This window comes from Microchirus variegatus (genome assembly GCF_963457635.1).
Source record: "Microchirus variegatus genome assembly, chromosome: 2".
In the NCBI taxonomy this organism is placed as follows: domain Eukaryota; kingdom Metazoa; phylum Chordata; class Actinopteri; order Pleuronectiformes; family Soleidae; genus Microchirus; species Microchirus variegatus.
Genome location: NC_139803.1, coordinates 35,187,169 through 35,209,753, shown reverse-complemented (window position 1 = coordinate 35,209,753; position 22,585 = coordinate 35,187,169). Strand labels below are relative to the sequence as shown.

At 42.1% G+C, this 22,585-nt stretch overlaps 2 protein-coding genes across 2 annotated transcripts; one reads left to right on the top strand and one right to left on the bottom strand.

Moving 5' to 3' along the window:
- Positions 1-5,896: 5,896 nt before the first annotated feature.
- ap5m1 (adaptor related protein complex 5 subunit mu 1) lies at positions 5,897-8,817 on the bottom strand. The gene is made up of 8 exons (XM_083910001.1): positions 8,690-8,817; positions 7,626-8,286; positions 7,309-7,536; positions 7,076-7,215; positions 6,739-6,824; positions 6,526-6,638; positions 6,148-6,244; positions 5,897-6,036 (listed from the first exon to the last, which is right to left on the bottom strand). Exons 1-8 carry the CDS (start codon positions 8,755-8,757, stop codon positions 5,954-5,956), a joined length of 1,476 nt encoding a protein of 491 aa, XP_083766127.1. The 5' UTR covers positions 8,758-8,817; the 3' UTR covers positions 5,897-5,953.
- A 189-nt stretch (positions 8,818-9,006) lies between these two features.
- exoc5 (exocyst complex component 5) lies at positions 9,007-18,164 on the top strand. Its single transcript, XM_083885778.1, has 18 exons — positions 9,007-9,144; positions 9,416-9,510; positions 11,079-11,226; positions 11,351-11,545; positions 12,900-12,964; positions 13,198-13,226; positions 13,318-13,427; positions 13,566-13,610; positions 13,705-13,845; positions 13,934-14,016; positions 14,110-14,319; positions 14,408-14,555; positions 14,920-15,028; positions 15,559-15,679; positions 15,772-15,858; positions 15,974-16,082; positions 16,192-16,407; positions 17,034-18,164. The coding sequence occupies exons 1-18, from the start codon at positions 9,118-9,120 to the stop codon at positions 17,220-17,222; spliced, it is 2,127 nt and encodes a 708-aa protein (XP_083741904.1). The 5' UTR covers positions 9,007-9,117; the 3' UTR covers positions 17,223-18,164.
- Positions 18,165-22,585: the final 4,421 nt, after the last annotated feature.

Here is a 22,585-nt window from a genome sequence, read left to right as displayed (position 1 = left end):
GAGGTGACACTTTGAGTTTCAAATTGTGGGTGCCATTTCTTGACAGACTGAAATAAACGAGCCAGAATAATTTTTAATGCCGCTCCGGCTCCCGTCTGGACTCTGATAAGAGATGTACTTAATCAGCGACTGGGCCTCGCGTAGTGAATAAAATGCTGCTTCAGCCACAATAACATGTTTATCCTCACAGTCATTATTTAAGCGAGTGTGGTAAAGACTATTTGAGCAGAATAATTAAAGAACTCTGGTCATATTACAGGAGTAAATACCTATCAGCATCATTTTGCTATAAAGACCCCCGGTTATCAGCACTTTTTAAAAGTAACATGAGACACCTTATAGTGCCCCAAACAAACGCTGAATAATTTAAATAATAAACAACACTACGAGCCCGGAGCATTGCTTGCAGCTCTGTCAGACTGCGCTAAATCTATCTAACATCAGCGAGCAATGCAAAAACAAAGCAAAGCATGGATTTTTATACACAATTGTAAGAATGAAATCATTTCTAGTGCCAACATTTGTCCTTTACATATCGAGTTTTGTTGCTCTCAATAAGAAAAATGTGGCAAAAACGACTTTAAGGTAGTAGTGATAGGTTAGGAAATGAGAGCTTATGAGAGCACCTTCCAAATGTCATAACAAAAGCCATTAAGATATTTCTGTAAATAATACATCACTCTCTTGGTGGCAGCAAAGGCTAGAGTAAGGAATCACCACATTCATGGACTCATTCTACGTTCACCATAAACGTCGCCAAATTCCACCCTTAATCAGTGATTAAAAGTCATATAAATGGGAATGTCTTAGAATAAATATCCATAATAAAACCAAACACAAACCCCAGCAAAAGCAATTCCCAAAGGGTTGAATGACTTTTGCTTTTAACTACTGTGACTCTCAATATGCTGGACACATACACTTGTTTTGTTTACTTCATCAAACGTGTTCTACAGGTGAACTACAGCCACTGTTATACTACACATCACACTAGAGGAGAAGATATTAGAGAGGGAGTAAAAGAAAAAAGGAGGAAGGACTAATGACGTACTCAATGATGATGTCCTAACTGAGCTGAACGTGTGCAGGTCCATTAAAAATACAGAGAGCACCACTGACGCACCGTCCAAATGACTCACTGTAAAGCAAAATCCACAGTTTGAAAGCTCAACGTCGCTGTCACTCTGAAATAGGCTGAAAATTGCATGAACTTTTAACTGCAACTGTGACAAATCTGTGAAGGTCATTGAAGAGTTCGAATGAAGCGTCTAGCATGTGGGAGTTTTGAATAAGAAGTTTTGGAGTATGTGGAACTAGTATGTAGCTGAAAATTTGAGTTTTTGAATATGTTTTCAATTCAATTTAATAGGGAAATATATATTGCAATAATGATATCCTTATTAAGATGGACAAATAACAGCGGTATGAGATGGAGAAGAACAACATAACTAGACTTCCAGTGTTTGTCTACCCCCCTGTGGTTCTCTGAGCGCTACACAAACACATTTTTCCACGTATTTAATAATAATAATCCTGAAGACTTTGATTCTCTCCTCACGCCCTCTGAGCCTTTCAGTGCAGAGGAAGGTGCAGGAAAAAAAATAAAATAACAACAGGGTCTCTCAAGCATTAACTTACCAGTTAGAAAAATAACCTGTGGGGAGAGTTACCATAGAAACGTCGCTCATTATAATGAGAAAGTCAAGTATGAAGCCAGTGATGGAGTACGCATCGAGTCTTTTTTTTCCAAGCCGCAGCCAAAAGTGCTGATTGCATTTTGTAGTTTGGATACTGCAGGACAAATATTCATTTTGCCATCAAGGGAGATTGGAAGTTTCTAGACAAATGGGACAATTGTTTTGTGGGTTATTGTGTACAATAACTGCATGTAAAGTGACAGAAATGCCAGGTGCTCTAGTTTGAGAAGGAAGAAGACAACTTAACTGAAACAGGGGACAACTCCTGTCTCATTCTCATTATTTAACTACTTGTACTTTTAATATTTCCATTTTTACACAACATATGATAACGTGAATTTCTTCAACTGGATTAGCTCTCCACATTTATATTGCGAAAAAAAAAAAAAAAAACTCTCCCCGCTGACCATTTTACCCTCATGCTATTCTTAAACCAGGTAAGGTATTTTGATGTTTGTTGTAGGGCAGGAGCCTGTTAGATGTGTCATGGTTTTCTTTCAACCGGGCCAGACAGGACATGCCGGCACCAGCAGAGTGATTCAGGTAAAGCATCCGCACAAAAAGTATGGAAGAGACGAAGTGCATCTATAGCATTAATAATTCAAGATCGTACATTTTTATACCGTCAGAAGATTAAAGTGTGCGGCAGTGCTTAAGAGAGAGAGAGAGAGAGAGAGAGCTAAGTGAAGGCTCTTCCTGTCCCAGTAGATCTGATTAAAGTGCTGGTGGAGTGGAAAGTAAGGGTGGTCCACAGCCATGACTGGCCCTAAAATCTATTTTCAGGGTACAGGGGAGGGGAAAGTATGGATGCAACAGCCCCATGGTTGTTTCAATAGAAGGGTTTTTGCTTTAAGGTTATATTTGAAATGATATGAACAAACTAACCCAGGTTTTCTGAGTCCTTTGGGGGAACCATCGATACAGCTCTTTTGTCGAACCTTTCCGATGTGATAAATGCAGTGGAGGGAAAAGTACATTTCCATTTCCCTGAGGTTTAGTGGAACAGAAATATGAAGTATACCTGAAAATGGAAAAAAAAAAAGCAAAGTGAGGTTCAAGTTGTACACCACTGAAATAAATACTACGGTGCTTTGTACCACTTGTTTCGTGTGCGTCTGTGATTTCTAGGAATTTCCAGAGAGCAGAAAACCCATAAGGTCGTCCACACAGCTAAAAGTAGGAATGTAAAAATATGGTTTTAGAGCTGGGACCAGGCCCACGGAGATGAGGCCTCAGGAGAAAGTCTGAACCCCAGCTGCCTTCTGGAGCCAAATCCTCCACTTCTTCTCCATCCACCAAACACACACTGGTCGCAAAAGAGGTGAAACAGAGTGATCAAAAAGTCTTGGAGAACTATAGGTTATCATGGAAAACCGAGAGGGAAACGGAGTGGATTGAAGACACATGATACGGGATGTGGTCGCAGACAAGGGAGGCTAAGAAGTGTAAGAGGGGATCTGGGAATTTAAGCAGGACTAAGCACTTTTTGTGTTAAGTAATCTGGATAAGGACACAGCTAAAACACCAAGTAATTACTGACAGAGCGTCTATTGTGGTCAAATTTCTCTCGTTTTTTTTATGTCTTTGTTAAATGTGCCGTGACAAAAGAACCTCATCATGTTGCTGCGTTGGATTCCTGAGAACTTCACATCATCATTTTTGAAATGTTCCCCCTGCATGACTAAGTTTATGACGCCCTCTACGGGTAAAAAGTGGTGCTTCAACATGAGAGAAAAAACTTTCTATCGAGGCCATCATTTCTACTTAAGCCTCCCACGACAATTTCGAGAGAAAACTGATAAAAATAAATTATTCAAAGTCACACCACTTTTGCTCTTGTTTCGGTGCAGAAATACCCAATAACAGTCTCATTATTTATAAGGATCTGTCTTCAGAGATAATGAGACTGATAATACAAAACTGCTATCGTCACTCTTCAAGACATCTCAGACATAGAGAGAGGCCGAGAGGAACTGGAACTGTACCAAACACCTGAGGCCAAAGTGGACACGGTGGTGTGTTCCACAGGAACTGCTGTGATCGCTTCACGCAACTGAACAGGAAATAAATCGGCAAACGTTCTCTGGCATTGGTTGACTATTTCAATAAGAAGAACTGTGCACTGAAGTGTATTAAAGAAGTGGAGTATTTAGTGCTCTACCACTGGGTGTCATTATTGGGCTGAAGGACACAGTGAAGTGAACTTTCACAGCTCAGTGGGCAACAGTTGAGGGTTTTATTGTGATTACTTCCATAAATTGCAGAATGGGGTAATGTGTTATGATTAAAATAATAAATAAATTACCAACCCTAACCCTTATCACATTTACATTTTATTACAAAACATACTCATCCCTTTTGTATACATGTTTACACGTGTAAACTACGATAAAGTAAATTGATTGTGAAAAGCACAGCAGAATTAAAAGGCCTAGCAGTGTTAGCAGAAGGCGCTGGACCGCAGCAACACTATTAAAGTGAGCCCATCTACTTAGCAAGCCATTCAATCAACAAAGCAAATTGTGCCAGTGAGAGGCCGCTGACTGCAGACTCGAGGAGCCAGACTGACCACATATTGGGATACTGAGGAGATTTAGAATTCTCCTTTTCTAATTTGCGAGTCACACACACACACACACACACACACAGACACACACACACATGGGGCCTTAAAGCCAAATCATCGTGGAGAGGGGAGAGCCGAGAGGTCTTGGTGTCTGCCACCGCGTACTGCTACATAAAAAAGAAGGTGGAGGATGCCGTGTGAGCAATTGGTTCCAATTGACAGAGGATTGGTCATGGTCAGCCTTCAGAGTGGAAATCCACGTGAGAATGTAGCATTTGGACCAGCAAGGGGCACAAGAGGCCAACGGCAGACAATGAGGGCACTCAGAGGAGTCTGGCTGCCGTGGAACAGTGGGCCTCTGATTTAACCCTTCACTGACTGGTTATTCATTATTATAGACTTACACTACCGTTCAAAAGTTTGGGGTCACTTAGAAATGTCCTTATTTCTGAAGGAAAAGCACTTTTTTTTCAATGAATATAACATTAAATGAATCAGAAATACACTCTATACATTGTTAATGTGGTAAACGTCTATTCGAGATTTCTGATTTTTAATGGAATATGTACATAGGTGTATAGAGGCCTATTTCCAGTGTTCTAATTGTACATTGTGTTTGCTAATCACCTTAGAAGGCTATTGGATGATTAGAAAACCCTTGAAAACCCTTTATTATGTTAGCACAGCTGAAAACAGTTTTGCTAGTTCTTTGACGAAAGGGCAAAATCATTATTTCTAATCTTGTTAATGTCTTGACTATATTTTGTATTCATTTTGCAACTCTTTTGATGAATAAAAGTGTGACTTTTAATGGAAAACACAAAAAAATGGTATAGGTGACCCCAACCTTTTCTAGTTCAAGTAAAATATGAATAAACTGTGAAAATCAAGTCTGCAAATAACTTGTAAGTAAAGTAAACAGCAAACGAGACCTACGCTGACAATCATGGTGTAACAAAGTTAACGTTCTACATTAATTGACTTAAAGGACGTCTGCAACCTTAAGAGAGTGACCCAACCCTTAGCTTCCTTGTGACTTTTTCACCAATTAGGCAGCTCCTGCTCACTGAATAGGACCCAACTGCCTTTAAAGTCTCAAAGGGGCCAGAGGGTCAATGCTCAATCAGAGTCTGCTTGGAGAGGGTTGTGTGTTTGAACTAACCACTAGTTGACAGGGCGGGGACGAGGTCAAAAGAGGTGGGGGGGTGGGGGGGTGAGTGATTGGTCGGGGTAAGGACTCCTGCCAGTTCTAAAAGAGGAGCCTTTTGTAGCCAAAACACTGGGCCAGAGCAGCCTGGCCTTTCACAGCCCAGCCGCCCGTCTCCTCCAGACCCACAACAGCTGATGACAAGGTCCCAGCTGCTAATTATCCGGCTGATGGAGAGTCACTGAAGTGGGACTGTCAGAGCGAGGGGTGGCCCTTGTGTCTGCAGCAGGATAAATTTGGAGGGAGGGGGGTAAAACAAGTTTCACAAAAGGGCAGGTATTTTATTAAAAGTAACCACCTATCCATAAAAAATAATACTTTTGCTCTTTACATAAATGAGAGTAACAATATTTTGCCTTTGTAAAATCTCTAAACCAACGAAAGACGGTAACAAGTGCATTTATTAAGGCCACGTGTCCAGTTTGGACAAGTACATGGTGAAATGTGCACCTTCTTCTCCACGCTCGTCTTTATGGATCTGTGCTACAGCATCATCTGCACAGAGGACACCGGAGCGCAGCCAGTCGAATTCCATATAAAGTACTCTTTGGATTGAAGATCCCGGGCTGAAAAACCAAACAGGTAGATGGACAGACCCAAATGTGTCACTTGTCAGGAAAATGTGTACACGGATAAATAAAAGATTGATGCAAACATGCAAGAAAAAAAATGCTTACATGTTACAATCCGTGGTTTGGCAGCGGAATAAACCTGCACTGAATGTTGATCCACACAGCATCCAGACAGTGTTATGTCTGGTACCTTGAAATACAACTGTGAAGATAACAATGGATACTGTTTATGATGACTTCAGAAACATAAAATAATTCTTCATAAAATAATCTGTAGCACTCTCAAGCCCTCTATATAAATACCAGCAGCTTAATTAATGAAAGTCTCCTTTTAGGGGTTTAATACACTTTTAAATGTTGCTGTTAAAATGCGGGGCCTGCACATATTTCACAATAAAAAAAAAAAGAGGAAACACAGCTATATGGTCATATTTGGAAAACCATGATATTGTCATGACACGATAACCACAAACAGGAACCTACTTTGACGTAAGCTGTAAGTTGTGTACAGATGGGGTCCGTAGGTCCTGGTGTTGGCCCAGAAAAGGTGATCCTGCCATCCATAGTGACCTCACGAGATTTGGGGAACTTTTGTCCTACATATCAGTGAAGATGATCTATTAAATTGTTTCCTTTTCAAATATACAGCTGAGATAAACGTTTGTTCACACTGATGCTCTGGAGTATAATATCTACCGAGGGTCCAGACCAACAGGTTCTTCTCCTTTGAAGCTTCCACTTGTCCGAAGCTCACCTTCACATCCACGGCACCCATCAGGTCCCTGCACAAGACACATATGATGCAGCTGTGTTACAGATATTAACATGAGTTATGGTCGGTGGACCGTGCAGATCAATCAATTCAGACACAGCTTCTACCCCACAGGAATAAGCCATAATGTAATACAGTCAGCAATTGGCAGGTTGTGTGTGTCTTTTTGTCTTGTATTTATTTACTTTTAAGCTATGTATATTAGCTATTGATTGTGCAGTTTACAATGACAATAAAGATATTGTATTTTTGGCTGTTTACCTGTTAAAGAATGGCAGATGTGCTTCACAGTACTCAAAACAATTCTTGACACTTTCGTGAAGTTTGAGGTTTGCCGACACACACAGCTGGTTCTCTTCCTCTTTCAGTTGATAGGATCCAAGAATAGGGGGCACAGGAACCTGTCGATGATTTTGAGAAAAATAAACAATAATAAAAATTCACAAGTTAGCTATACTAATTATATTTAGTGAAGCCTTGCATGTCCTTGAGACCTGAGATGTGTAACTGCATAGTCGGAAAGGTTCTAGGGGTGGTGAGAAGGGGAATTTGTACGGGCCAGAGAAAGCTGAGCCGTCACAGTTATCAACACTGCTGGCTGTCAGGATGTGAGAGTCCAGTGAGGAGACACAGGGATGGACCAGGATGTCCTGCAGCGGAGAGCCATTAGGTGGCAGTGTAAGAGTCACTGTCACATTTGGCAGCACCCCCTCCACTTCACACTTTTGGAAGACAGAAAAAAAAATGCATTTAGTGTGAATCTACTAAACAATTACACCACTGCTTAGTTTCATTTCCATTGTGTACTTACTTTGCACGTCACTGTACCGTATACATCCCAGAGGTCCTGTCTGCTCCGCTGACCATACTGCATGGAGCGAACAGTTTCCTTCAGTGCTACATTCACAACAGCTCGACCACGATGGACGCCCGTCTTCCAGGCCGGTTGCTTCTGGTTCCCAGCAGGTACGGGCACACTGGGTGCATTGGAGGCCCCCAGTACTGGCACATCCAGAGGTGTACCGAGGGGACAAACCTGCAGGAGTACAGAGGGCAACATTGCCAGGCGAGAGGCCATGCCTTCACTATCAGGCTTACTCCCTGAGCCAAGGAGAAAAGTCTGCAAGCCTGCCAGGAGACTTAGGCCCAGAGAGACAGAGAGGAGGTTGGCAAGTGGTGGCCGTGGCTCAAGAGGGGCATCCACTAAACACAGACAAGCCAGAATAAGAGGCCCTTGTGAGATGGCCAGCATCGGCCAAAGTATTCTCTTTCCGGGACCCTCCACATGCAGCTCCAGAGCCGGTGACCTCTGGCGATGAAGACAGTCATCTCTGAGAGCCACAAAAGGCTTGTCTGGGTCTGAGAGGCCCAGCTCAGTGAGCAGGAGCTGCAGCACAACGCTCTCATCTGGGACTGCTACATGTGAGGGACCTGCCAGGCACTTGGCACGGTGCTCCACAGTGGAGAACCTCCTGTTGGGGGAGAAAGATGGACATTAGTAAGAGGCAGAGCCTGCTTCCACTGTGACGGCACAAATGACATCATAACATTCATGATTCTCTCATATTTCATCTGTATGTTTTAAGAACAAATCCTGAGATTAAGAGAGCATTTATAACAGATTTGTTGGATTTTGTTAATAACAATGTAAAAACTGTGGCTGTTTACTTCTACTATAATGTTATTTGAGCAGACTACCTTTCATTTAACTCCAGGGTTCTTAAAAAAAAAACAAGTGGCAGTTCTTTATCAGAGATTGTGAAGAAAATGTTGATTTTATTTTTTACCTTAAACAAAAAATAAAATAAAATCAATAGCATGACACCACACCAATACTCCTCTATATTTAAGTAAGCGATGTGAATAACAACAAACCTTGAAAATCGTATCGACGCATTTCCATCCTTCTCGTGAGAAATAATCCACAAAGCACGCAGGCTCATGTTTCCAGCTGCACCTCAGTCCTCAATTTATATATAAAAAACCACAGCAACCATTTTAATACCTACATTTTGTCATGGAATCACTGTAAAGCGAACACTACAGCCGAACACACACAGGCACCAACTTCCTGCTGCTGTGTCATATGACTTCAACCACCAATCAGAGGACACGTGCGCATGCGCACTAACAAGCAGCTATCCCCACCCTTCTGTCCCATACAGGAAGCTGGATTTGCTAACCAGTGAGCTGTCAACAAAGGGCAAAACAGCACGAAATCGATGAGGAAGTACACAGCACTCGTGCTTCTGAGCTCCTTCTGCTAAATAACATTTCACCAGACCGCTGACTGAATCCTCAACATGGCGACAACTGCTCAGCTGTTCGAGGTAAAAAAAAGAAAAATGACCGCAGCTGTGTTAGCTGTCAGGTTAGCCAGGGTGCTATCGGTAACGGGCAGCATTTTTAGGTTTAATAAATGACTCAAGCGCTTGGAAATAAGTCGGCGTCATATCGATACAACTATGTAGAGAATGACATGAATGTGTGTTCATTAAAGAGGGAATAGCATTGTTATTTGCTGTTAATATACACTGCAGCTGTGTGCTTGTACCTGCTATGCTGAGGTAACCTTTACTGTATCCGTTATTCTCCCTCTAGGAGCCCTTTGATGCAGATGAGTACATAGAAAGGTTAGCATGGAGGACTCCTGGAGGAGGCTCCAAAGGAGGACCTGAGGCGTTTGACCCTAAAAGGTAATATACAAGCTATGAACTGATATAATTTATATGTAACTTATAATCACCACTGTGCCCAATCACTCATCTTCTACCGCTGGATAGTTTGCCAGTCTAGAGTGTCCAATTTGCCGATTCCCCCAATTTGCAACCCATGGCCAAGTGGAAGGGAAATTTGGCTTGTAACCGGAGGGTTGCCAGATAGAGTCCCCACCAGGTCAAAGGGCTGGGGTACCCTTGAGCAAGGTAGCAACCTCCATTGCTCCCCCGGAGCTGCTCAGTGACTGCTCCTAATTCTAGGAAGTTCATTGTAGAGGATAATGCAGAAAATTTCCAGACGGGGATTAGTTAATTATATAAAAACAAAAAAATCTTCATGTTTTTGGACTGTGGGAGAAAACTGTTGAAAACACACACACACACACACGTGGAGAACATGCACACTCCATACCAAAAGGGAACCATTGTTCTGACCAGACCCACCAATGTGCCCCCTCCCATTAATATATATTTCACACCACATTAAAAAATAAACTGAGATAATTTTTGAACCATGATATTATGTAAGGTGCTCTTACACCTTGAGCGTTAAACTTGACAGTTTAGTTTAGATTACTGATATAACAAGAATATACTTTATTAAATGTCTTCATCATATTATAACGATGGTATATGCAACACAGCCTTTCTACTTCAACCCACTGACAGTGTAGTAATCTCCATAACAACAATATCTGCACTTTATTCTGTATATATCTTCCATTTTTTGTAGTCTTCCACGTAATATTTACATTTTTAGAGCCACTGAAAATATGTCTGTTAAAGGGACTGAAGCTGAAATTTTTCATTTTTAGAAACTAAATAAATAAATTTGCTTTTATGTTTAATTTATGACTGTCAATGTCTACCTGGTAAAATACTCTGAGTAAAACTGAGCGTATCCTTACAAAAGTGCACTCACTGATGTCACCCGTTTGGTTGGGAGGAAATACTGTGTCTTGCTTGGAGAAATTCCACAACAGTTAAAACTGCTCTGTAGATCCATCCTGCCTTATCTGCTTCCTCCACAAAACTGTTTCCACCACCTCCTCAGAAGCTCTTAGCAAGGAGTCAGAGACAACATACAGTATCTGTTGAGGCCACCATACTGTGAGTCACAAGCCAGGGAATGAGTGTCTATTGGGAAAGGATGGGAGATGTCTTTAAGCTGCCGCTACTGGTGAGGGAATTAGTCGAGAGATTATACACTCATCATTTTGGGATGTTTCTTACTCTATGAAATGTGGTGCTGACTTAGAACATTTGCTCCGCAGTCTTGATGACACTTAAAATGTAGCTGACGAAGCTGCTGGTTTTTCAGAGCTTCTTAAGTCTGGAGACCCAGGAATTAAGCATCCGGTTCAATTCTGTAACTCTTAACTGTAACTGTGAGGTCAGTGGCACAGATTTAACCTTGTGTTCTGCAATTACTTCCTCAAGAGTAACACCAATATTTGTGTTTTTTACCTGGTTTTGAGGATTTACTATGTGTTATTTAGCCTAGCGAGAAATTGCGAAGCTTCATGCCGCCTCTCTGTGTGTGACAGGCTGCTGGAAGAGTTTGAGAACCACATAGAGGAGCTAAAGCAACTGGATGAGAAGATTCAGCGGCGGGTGGAGAAGCTTGAGCATCAGTGTCATCGCGAGGCCAAGGAATTTGCCCACAAAGTACAAGACTTGCAGAGAAGCAACCAGGTGTGTTGTATCGGATAATCCCAGTGGGATAAATGCACATTAACTTTTGCACATTATCTGAACTTTCACTTTGTGGAATTCCTGTCTTTATACATAACATTTCCACTGTTCTGTATAAATTCAGGTGGCTTTTCAGCATTTCCAAGAGCTTGACGAGCATATAAGCTATGTAGCCACCAAGGTTTGCCACCTTGGCGACCAGCTGGAGGGGGTAAACACACCCCGGCAGAGAGCTGTGGAGGCTCAGCGTCTCATGACCTACTTCAACGAGTTCCTGGATGGAGACCTACGCAGCGATGTCTTCAATAACCCAGACAAGGTGAGTTCTCTCGTGTTTCGTTCCATCCCCTCCAGTCACAGTGTCTACATATGTGACCACCGACAAAGACTCCCGCTGTGATACTGCTGGAGGTAAGAATGAATGGGATTAGGAGGTAAACCATCCATATTAATTTGTCAAGTTTATCCCTTTAGTTGGATCTGCAAGTTAATCAGCTAATTTGGATTAATTAAGTGTCATTTCCTGGCTGACAATAGCTGGGTGATCGACTCACATGGATGTCAACATGCTCATGTCAACCCTAATTGCATTTACAGTAAGTTGTCCGGGAGGCAGAATGTGCTGCATGACAGCAGCAAAGCGCTCATGGCGTGATTGTTCATGTGAGGGTAGAGATAACATGGACACATGGTGCACTCTTTGGAACAGGTACCCCCTGAAAGTTGGAGTTTTGTAAGTGTCACCGAGAGACTGGGATGCTTTCGATTAATTCCTGGTTGTAGCAAGTTATGGACATCATCTGCAGATGCAGAGCAGTGAGTTTCAGGGTCAATCCCAGAGACGAGAGATGGAGATGAAGCTAGCTTTTTGGAGAGGCGTGTAGCAATATCTGGCCAGATGCCTTTTCCTGAGCATACCTTCAGAAGAAGGGGGAAAGAGGAAAGCTGCAAGTGAATAGCTGAAGGGGGGTGGCTTTGCTAATCCTTCTGAAAGGGAGGGCTGGGCCGCCAGCGTGGAGACAAGTGCTGCTAAACCCTTACTGCAGGGAGACGGCTACATTACTTACATGGGATTTAGCTAATCTTAGCTGGGGGACAGATACTTAGAAAACCTTCGCCGAGCAGAAAGGCTGGATCCTCCTCACGGGAGCAGAGTAATGATGTTAGCTGAGGCAGGCATCTGCAGGAACAGAGGAGTTGCGGACAGCGGGCCTTTCGCAGGTCTGGGGCTTTTGCAGCTAGCGTGTATGTCAGGAGGGGCGGGGGGAGGGGAATTCTCTACAGGGCCCCCATTTTTTAGACAGATATCCCTGGCCGGACAGATTATTGAAGGCGATTTAGACTCCTGTGGGATTACAGTCTATTCAGAAAAAAGCATGCCAATAAAGAGTTGGATGTGCTGCTAAGTCGGGGACTGCTGCTGTTGTTGCCGCTGAAGCCCAGGTGAGCACAGCCGGTCTCTTATCAGCTCCCTGTTCAACATTGGGAGGTGGAGGAGGGCTGCTCTAAGATGATGATCCCCCAAGTGGAGACTGTGCCGGTGGCCTGCCCACCTTCTATCTGGATGTCCACCTCTCATGGTTCTGTTGCACTTCCTCTCTTTTTCCTCTCACCTGACATGTCTGTTGTACACACACACACACACTCACTCACCTTCTCATTCTCTCCTTCAGATTAAGGAGGCTGCTGATATCATTCAGAAGCTGCATCTCATTGCCCAGGAGCTGCCATTTGACAGGTGAGTCAGGCATCCTGAAGGCAGCTTTAGACCAGAGTACTATCAAACAAGAGGAAGGCGGTCTATTATTAATGTTGACAATTCCTCACAGTGGAAGTCCATTGCAGAATATACCAGGAATTAACATTTAGTAATCATATGCTGCTAGAAATAAAGTGCATATTACTATTTAACGTGCATATTGGGATGTTAAAGTTGTTTCCCTGATGTTTTGTTATGTTTTTCTCTGGCAGATTTGCAGATGTCAAGGCAAAAATTGCAAGTAAGTAGTGATACAACTCAGGCACTGCAAAGTCAGAAGGTTAGCTACAAATGCTAATATTATCTTTGTTTTTCTTCTGTTTTCTGTTCAGGTAAGTACCATGACCTAGAGCGGCAGTTAATCCAGGAGTTTACAGCTGCCCAGCGCCGGGGTGAGATTGGACGTATGCGGGAAGTTGCGGCAGTTCTATTACATTTTAAGGTGATTTGCTGTCAACATTGTGATTTTGTTTACATTTCATGTAATATTCAGTCTTTTATATCTTAAGCCTGAATATAGAAATGACTTAACGTATCACTTAACATAAAATTAACTGCTGTGGGGTTTTTTTTGTACAAGGGCTATGCACATTGTGTGGACGTCTATATCAAGCAATGTCAGGAAGTAAGTGTAAAAAGTTCTTCTTGCATATCATATTTGATGTTTTAGGAGGCAGTTATATCCATACTTTTATTGGCTAAATTTTCTGTTTCTGTAGGGCGCTTACCTGAGGAACGATGTGTTTGAGGACACTGCTGTCCTCTGCCAGCGGGTCAACAAGCAGGTGGGCGAGGTCTTCAGTAGCCCAGAAACCGTCATGGCCAAACTCATCCAGAACATCTTTGAGTACAAACTACAGGTATTATTTTTTACTACTTGTCACATGAGTCGAATACAAATGTAACTGTCATCGCTCAATAATGCTGTACTTGGGTTTGTATGTGCAGGCCCATGTTAAGGAAAAACTGGACGAAACTCGGCACTCTGATGTTGAACAGTACCTGAAGAACCTCTATGACCTTTACACCAAGTAATTTAACTTATCCGTATCATTTTTGCCCGCTTTCTTTCTACACACAAACATTTAATACTTTTTCTGTGATTATACTCCAAAATTTCTCAGGACCACAGCATTAGCCACTAAGCTAACAGAGTTCAACCTGGGCTCAGACAAGCACACGTTCCTGTCCAAGCTGATAAAGAGCATCTTCTCCTCCTACCTGGAAAGTTACATCGACATGGAGAGAGATTACCTTCGGACTCGAGGCGCCATGATTCTGCAGCGATACTACGACTCCAAGAACCACCAGAAACGCCCGATAGGCACCGGCAGGTGAGACTTTTAGGTCTTCTGTTCAGTCATTTGAGTTTATCATTTCACAATAATGCACAAAGTAATCCTAATCGACGTTTTTCTACAGCATTCAAGACCTGAAGGAGCGTATTAGACAGCGCACAAACCTTCCCCTGGGTCCTAGCATTGACACTCACGGGGAGACCTTTCTGTCCCCGGAGCTTGTTGTCAACCTGTTGCAGGAGACACGACATGCCTTTGAGAGATGCAACAGGGTAAGGCTATGATACTTTATATATACACTACCGTTTAAAAGTTTGGGGTCACTTAGAAATGTTCTTATTTGTGAAGGTAAAGCTCTTTTTTTCAATGAATATAACATTAAATGAATCAGAAATACACTCTATACATTGTTAATGTGGTAAACTACTATTCTAGCTGCAAACGTCGGTTTTTTTAATGGAATATGTACATAGGTGTATAGAGGCCCATTTCTCTCCAGTGTTCTAATGGTACATTGTGTTTGCTAATCGCGTTAGAAGACTATTGGATGGCTATTGGTTAGAAAACCCTTGAAAACCCTTGTGCAATGATGATTGGTAGGATTTTTGATCTTCATTCTTGTTTGGGATGTCACAGCTTTCAGATCCCTCAGACCTACCCAAGAATGCTTTCTCCATTTTCTTGCTGTTGGTTGACCATCTGTGTGTGGAACACATCGATTATGCCCTGGAGATTGGCCTCTCAGGTACATAAATGATCATAACCATATAATGCCTACATGGTGTCGTGTTTATGTTGCTGCCTTCAAACCTTTTGTTTCCCTTTAGGCCTCAACAGTGTTACATTCAGTTAGTCACTGCCGTCTTTAGCCTTTTCAATTTGCTAGCAAAGATGAAGCATGTGGCTATGGGCATCGTTCAAGTGTAAAAAAGATAAATATCTCACTGTGTGATATTTCTACATTCTGTATGTGGCTCAATATGGAAACAGATTATCACTTTCATACAGCTACAGTGGAACTAAACGCGTTTCTCGCAGTGGTCGATTTTAAAAGGTACAATCTGTGTTAAAGAAATGCACCGCTGATGCCAACATGCTTTGATAATTTCTCCTCAGTGTCTCGTGCCAAAGCAGAGCATTATTGTAAATGAGAAAATCAGTTTCCTGAATTGTGCTTCTCTAATATCGACATGCAACAGCAGATAGCGTCGATTTATCCCTTAACTTACCATTTTGGTTCATTTCCTGGATGTATCCTCTCTCTTTGATCTGCAGCAATTCCCTCATCAGACGCCAAGAATGCCAATCTATACTTCCTGGACGTGGTTCAGCAGGCAAACTCTATCTTCCACTTGTTCGACAAGCAGTTTAATGACCAGCTCATGCCTCTAATAAGGTCAGTTAGTGGTTAGAAGTATTTTTATAAGGCGTTTCACATTTAGATTAAGGAGAGTTTAACTGATTTTACCGTTTAAATGATTTCCTCAGCTCATCTCCAAAGTTGGCGGAGTGCCTGCATAAAAAGAAAGAGGTGATAGAACAAATGGAAGTGAAACTGGACACAGGGATTGACAGGTCAGTAGTGGCAAATCACTATCACATGAGGTATTATCATTATTATTATTGAGAAGTGAAAGCTAAACAAATACATATTTTTCTTCTTCTTCATGCATCGATCTGCTAAATACAGAACAATTAACTGCATGGTGGGGCAGATGAAGCACATCTTGGCAACAGAGCAGAAGAAGACTGACTTCAGGCCAGAGGATGAAAACAATGTTATGATCCAGTACACTGCAGTAAGAGATACAAGGCTCACATGCAAACTAAACCAAATCAGCAATCGCAGCATTCAAATCAGACTCGGCACTTACATTTCTGTTTTGTCCTTGTGTTTCCGTCCGACAGGCCTGCTCCAAAGTGTGCGCCTACGTCAGTCGGCAGGTGGAGCACGTGCGGAAGTCCATGGATGGGAAAAATGTGGACACTGTGCTGACAGAGTTGGGCGTGCGTTTCCACAGACTCATCCACGAGCATCTACAGCAGTACAGCTACAGCTCGATGGGAGGCATGCTGGCCATCTGCGATGTGGCCGAATACCGAAGATGCGCCAAGGACTTCAGGGTGAGTGAGGGGGCATAGGTCCAGGATACGCTGGTCAGAGGGCAAAATATGGCTTTTCCTCTGTTCTTAAATTAAATACACAGGCCAGTCCTGGAGTATAAACCCACACATCATTTAGTTGGTCTATAAAACACAAAATCTATCACACATACCCATAACTTTAAGTGATAGCACATTATTTTGTGAAAAAAAAGACCAAAAGATGATTCTTTTGTAATATAGCTGACTAATTATCTATTTCAATCATCACATTTAAGCCCGAATGTCAAAAGAATGGAGATTTAAAAAAAAAAAAAAAAGGATAACACTTTAGATTAGGGAACACATATTCACCATTATCTAGGTGCTTACTAACATATATAAGTAGCATACTAGCCCTTTATTAGTAATCATTAAGCACCTTATTCTACATAACCTTATCAATGTTAGTAAGGACCTAGTCAATGGTGAATATGTGATCCCTAATCTAAAGTGTTACCAAAAAAAGATATGATCAGGTATATTTAAAAATAACATACTTAAAAATGGTCAATTTCCATTGTTTCCACAGCTCTCTGATTGGTTACATAACAAAGTCGTGTGTGACTTTCACTCACTGACATTTCTTTTGCGTCTCCGTCCTCCAGGTCCCTCTCGTGCTGCAGCTCTTCGACACACTCCACGCCCTCTGTAACCTCCTGGTGGTTGCCCCCGACAACCTGAAGCAGGTCTGCTCAGGTGAGCAGCTCACCAATCTGGACCGGAACCTCTTGCACGCCTTCGTCCAGCTCAGAGTGGACTACCGTTCTGCCAGACTGGGCCGACACTTCAGTTAGTGACCGGCTCTGCTGCTGCTCTGCTGCCCTTCCGTCCAGCTACAGATGCACCTTGAAGATACACGTCCCCCGCTACAAAGAACACGTGCGTCGGTCCGGCCCCAGCATATAGACTTCACTGGGATTGCTTTGTGTCATCATGGAGACGAAAGGCCTCTGCTTCTTGACTGTGGGAAATGTGCATTTTACCAATTTATTTCCTCCAAGCTGAAGAAATTTAAATGTCTATGGATTTAAGACTAAATTGTTTTTTTTGTTTTTTTAAATACTAATCCATCACCAATCCACATGGTTAACAATGTATGACATTATGAGTAATTGGACAACAGTGATATCTGTGCTTATGAAAAAAAGTTTTTTTGATTGTGCCAAATATATAAATTCTGTGGCTGCACTTCAAGCTGCTGTAAAGGGACATTGTCAACAATCATGCTGTAAAATCAAACAGTCCTGCAGTAGCACTGTCTATTGGGAAACAGTTGTCCCTTTGTAAATGAACTATAGAGAACATATAGATCTCTGTCTGGGTCAGAGAGACACATGACCACCTCTCTAACCTCTGGGCCCTGACCACAAAGTGAAGGTCAATAAGCCATCACAGAGAGCTGTGATCTGAGCTATAACAGCTCTCAGACTCTCTCTGGAGAGTTGGGTGGTCCCTTGTTAGGCTCAGATGGGGTCACTGAGTATGTGTCACTGTAATTGCACAGATCAACACTTTGCTCATCCAGCGGCGCGCACACACACTCCAAAGGCATTGTTGACTGGATCTGCAAGAGTTTCTGGGTCAGGAGACACCGATATGTTGACCTCTGCTGATTGGGGAAACAAACTAGGGAGGTGGGGAGGTGGGGAGTTCTTCACACAGGACTTATTGGGAGGTTCACACCGACTTGTCTTTTGCACTAAGAAAACGACTTAGTCATGTCCCTGATGCCTGAAACCCGCTCTGCTGCAGCCTTAATTAGTGACTCATTAAAAAAGGACGTTGCATTTTAATCATTGTCCCTCCTTTTTTGTTGTTGTCCCTCAAACAATCAAACAGCTGTGAATTAGTGCTGCAACTAAGGATTATTTTCCTTATCAATTAATCTGTCAATTATTTTCTCGATGAATCGTTTGGTCCATAAAATGTCAGAAAATGTTTGTCAAACCTGGAAATGACGATGTTCTAGAATGTCTTGTTTTGTCCACAAACCAAAACGATTCAGTTTTTAATGATTTCTTTGTTATGTGGAGCAAAGAAACAAAGAGAATGTTCACATTTAAGAAGCTAAAACAATCAGATGTCTTATTAATTTAATAATCGATGAATTGTTTCAGCTCTACTGTGAATCAAAAGTTCCTTTTGCGAATGTCACTTTCACAGCGAGATGAAACGTCCCCTCGTTTTCTATAGAAGTCATCAAGTATTCATGGGAATTCCTGCCGCCGGAGCAAAGTTCTTCCTAAGACTTCAGGAAGTGAGCGGAGCCAGAGGGGGATTAGATATCTACCAGTTGATGAATTGTGTGCAGTAGTCATGGACTGGGGGAGCGCTGTGGAGATAGAGACGCCTGAGAGCTCAGTTCCAGCTCCGGCTGGTTAGTGTTGTGTAGAAGGTACACACGGTGCGGTGCAAGTTCAAACAACATAATTAATTAGGTTAATATTAATATTATCAATGGCACATGAATTCAATTCTCTCAGCCCTAATCACAGTGGGATAGCTTGTAAAAATTATTGTGTTAGGCCATGATGCAAACAGTGGGTCTTTTCCAAACATTTGAAAACTATTTGTTTTTGCGGGCGATTAATGTACGCAGGAAGAGGTTGAGGGGGGGGGATGGAGCTGGGCCAGGGACGATAACTGGTGTGGAGACAGCACAGCCCCGGGCCCCAGGGACTCCCAGCACACACACATGGAATGGGGGGGTGGGGGGGGGGGTATGTGTGGTTTTTTTTTTAGCGGTGGGTGTTTGAGCAGGTGGAGGGGATTAGTAATACTGTCAACACTGGAGCGCTGGATAAGACTGTCCTCTCTTACTTGTCAGTTTGAGCAGCTCTCGCGCACACATTCAGACACATAAAGACACCGATAAATACAAACAGAGCAGCGGGCAGGGTGGGAGAAGGAAAACTTTGCTGCGGTTGAACTGACCGTGGACAGTTTAACCTGTTCCTATCCGCACCTCACCACAACGAGCACCTGCAGTACGCTGTGTTTCCCCTATATTTTAGTTTTTCAGATACAGGTGAACCCTGCTAACATCACACCTCGACTTTATACCTGAAACATAACCGTTAATACACCTCATGCTGTCCACCATTCAAATTTGCCACAGTAGAATAAAAGTAGAGCTGAAACAATTAATCGATTCATCGGTTTGAAGCTTTTTTCATGATTAAAACCAGATTTCTGATTGTTTCAGCTTCTTAAATGTGAATGTCTTCCGCGTTCCTTTGCGCCACATAACAAAGAAAAGAAATTTTTGTTTTTTGGACAAAAACAAGACATTAGAGAACATCGTCATTTCCAGGTTTGACAAACACTGATCAACATTTTATGGGCCAAACGATTAATCGAGAAAATAATCGACAGATTATTCGATTTACGAAAATAAATGCTAGTTGCAGCTCTAGATTAAAGTTCGTAAAACTTATAATACATACATACTTAACATAAATACTACCTTCCCATGTGTGGATTCAGGCCATCCTGACATTCAAGTATCCACATAAACACTGCAGCTATGAATCCCATCTTCCCCCAATCACAGATATGTGCAGTACATTTGCATTTACTTATTTGAGTATGGAAACTGAACTTTAAACATGTAAAATATACCAGATAATACACGTAAGACAAAGAACTCAAGGTGTAGAAACTAAAAAAAAAGGTTAGCAAACGGCATTTTGTCCACTCTCGCCGCACATCCAGTCAGTCCTCCCAACATCCCATAAATCCTGCCTTTCAGGCACATTGCTGCAACTACAAAATAGGCCGTCCCTCCCTCTGCCTTCTGGAGCACTGACAATAAAGCATTACAGCAGTCAATTCATGTCAACAACAGCTTTAGCTTAATTCCTGCTAAACACATTGAAACTAAACCTTCACCTAATGATGCATAATGATGTGCTCTTGTCTGTGCTGTGGGGGCTCATATTCATTTTTGGTGCTGGTTCATTTTAACCAGCCATCAAAGAGAGGAATTCGGGTGATCTCATCCTAGTATTTAAGGATTCCCCTCACCGAGTGTGTCACCTGGGTTTCACGTGGAGGAAGTTCTACGTTCATAAATCAAGACGTAAGAACCGTTATATAACCTTTGAGCTGAAACAATTAGTCTATTACGAAATAACTACTATTCTGATAACCGATTTATCATTTTGAAGCTTTTTTTATTATTAAAACAAGACTTTTCTGATTGTTTTAGCTTCTTAAATGTGAATATAACTGGGTTTCACATGGAGGTACACTCTTAGAAATAAAAGTGCTAAGTAAAACCATATAAGGTTCTTTGGCTTTTCCTCATAGGAGAACCCTTTTTGGCTCTAGGTAGAACCCTTTTTTTTAATAAAGGTTCCATCTGGAGGGATCCACCAAGAACCCTTTTAAAATAATTTATTCACGAAAGGGGTTTTAAAGGGTTCTCTTGATCAAAATGGTTTTTACTGGTACTATTAGCGTTACCAAAAACCCTTTCCCGAAGAAAGGGTTTTCCAGAAACTAATGGTTCCAGGTAGAACCTCAGCCCCTGTAAAAGGACCCTTTTGGAACCCTTATTTCTAAGAGCGTAGGAAGTTCTACGTTCATAATTCATCCATGGGACAAAGGAGGGAGAACAACACCAAGCAGCTGATTTGGAAATGATGTGTAATGTGGATTTCCTTCTTGTGGATATTCTCAGATCTATTCTTTAGGACGGCTTCCATGACACAGGCAGGCAGCCAGACTCTCTGATGTGATTGCAGATGTTGCCCTGGCCTTGACCTCCTGCCCATACATTGCCCGGGGCCAAAATGGCACAGGTGCTGCACCACCTTCAGTCTTGGGCAGTCGACAGCTGAACTGTGCAGGATGTGACTTTGTGCCAAGTCTCCTCCTTTGCGCACTTTTTTTCTTTTTTGTTACAATCAAACTTCTTAGATTTCTACAAATCACACCACCATCCCTGTGTGTGTGTGTGTGTTTTTAAAACCGCACTCTCCTCCACGCTTTAATTCCTATAGAAACGTTATGAATTCTCTGCCACTGTGTTTTTTTCCAGTGCTATTTCCTGATTTCCTGGCCCGGTGCCTGTGCCTCGCTCTCTCTTGGCTGGGTTTGTCTGCTTGACTGCTCCACAGGAACAGACTGGCACTCTAGCTGAGGGCTCCAGGTCTGCACACACAATCCACTAAACATGTCTCTGTGTGAGAAGCTGCTTTTAATATGAAAATCTCGGGCACATTAAGTCCACTCAGGAAGATATTACTAACACTTTACGTCACAGTGCAGCAACACTGTCATAAGAGGAGTATTTATTGTGGTAACGCAACTTGTTTTCCGTAGTAATCACCCAGTAAAAAACTAAAGGAGGGTGAATTTCAACTTGAGAATATGGTAATTATAGATTTTGATTCAATGGTAGCCTGCAGTTATTCAGCTTAGCAAGCTATTACTTGGATTTTACTCTAAATATAATGGTATTACTGTAATGTTGTATCCTTGCTGCCACACAATTGCTTTGGGAATACAACAGCAAAACTGGAGCGGAAAAAATTGATCGATTATTAATCGATGACTAAATTAATCGTCATCTATTTTCAGCTTTTTTCATTACTAAAGCAATATTTCTGATTGTTTTAGCTTCTTAAAAGGGAATATTTTCAGTCTTTTTTGGTCCACATAACAAAGAAATCATTAAAACTGAATCATTTTGATTTGTGGACAAAACAAGACGTTCAAGAACATCTTAATTTCCCGGTTTGATAAACACTGATCAACGTTTTTTAACATTTTCTGATTGATTAATCGAGAAAATAATGGTTAGTTGCAGCTCTATATTACAAATACTTTACCATATGACTACCATGTTACTGCACTGTAATGTAAAGTGTCCACACTTTGTCATTCTCTTCCAACTATGAACAAATGCACCTCACTGTACTCACAGTGCACGAGAAGATGCAGACCTATTCAAACCAGAGTGACGCCATTAAAGAGCTAAATTGATTGCGACGGCTCAGGGACTCCAGTGCTTAACACATTCACTCACACAGGGGCAAAACAAACATCTGTTACATGTGTAAGGCCGGTGGCCCTCCTAACCCACTGATGCTGAACCAAGGGCTGCACATGTGCCAGAGAAACAAATGAGGTCTCTCTCTCCTCCACTGAA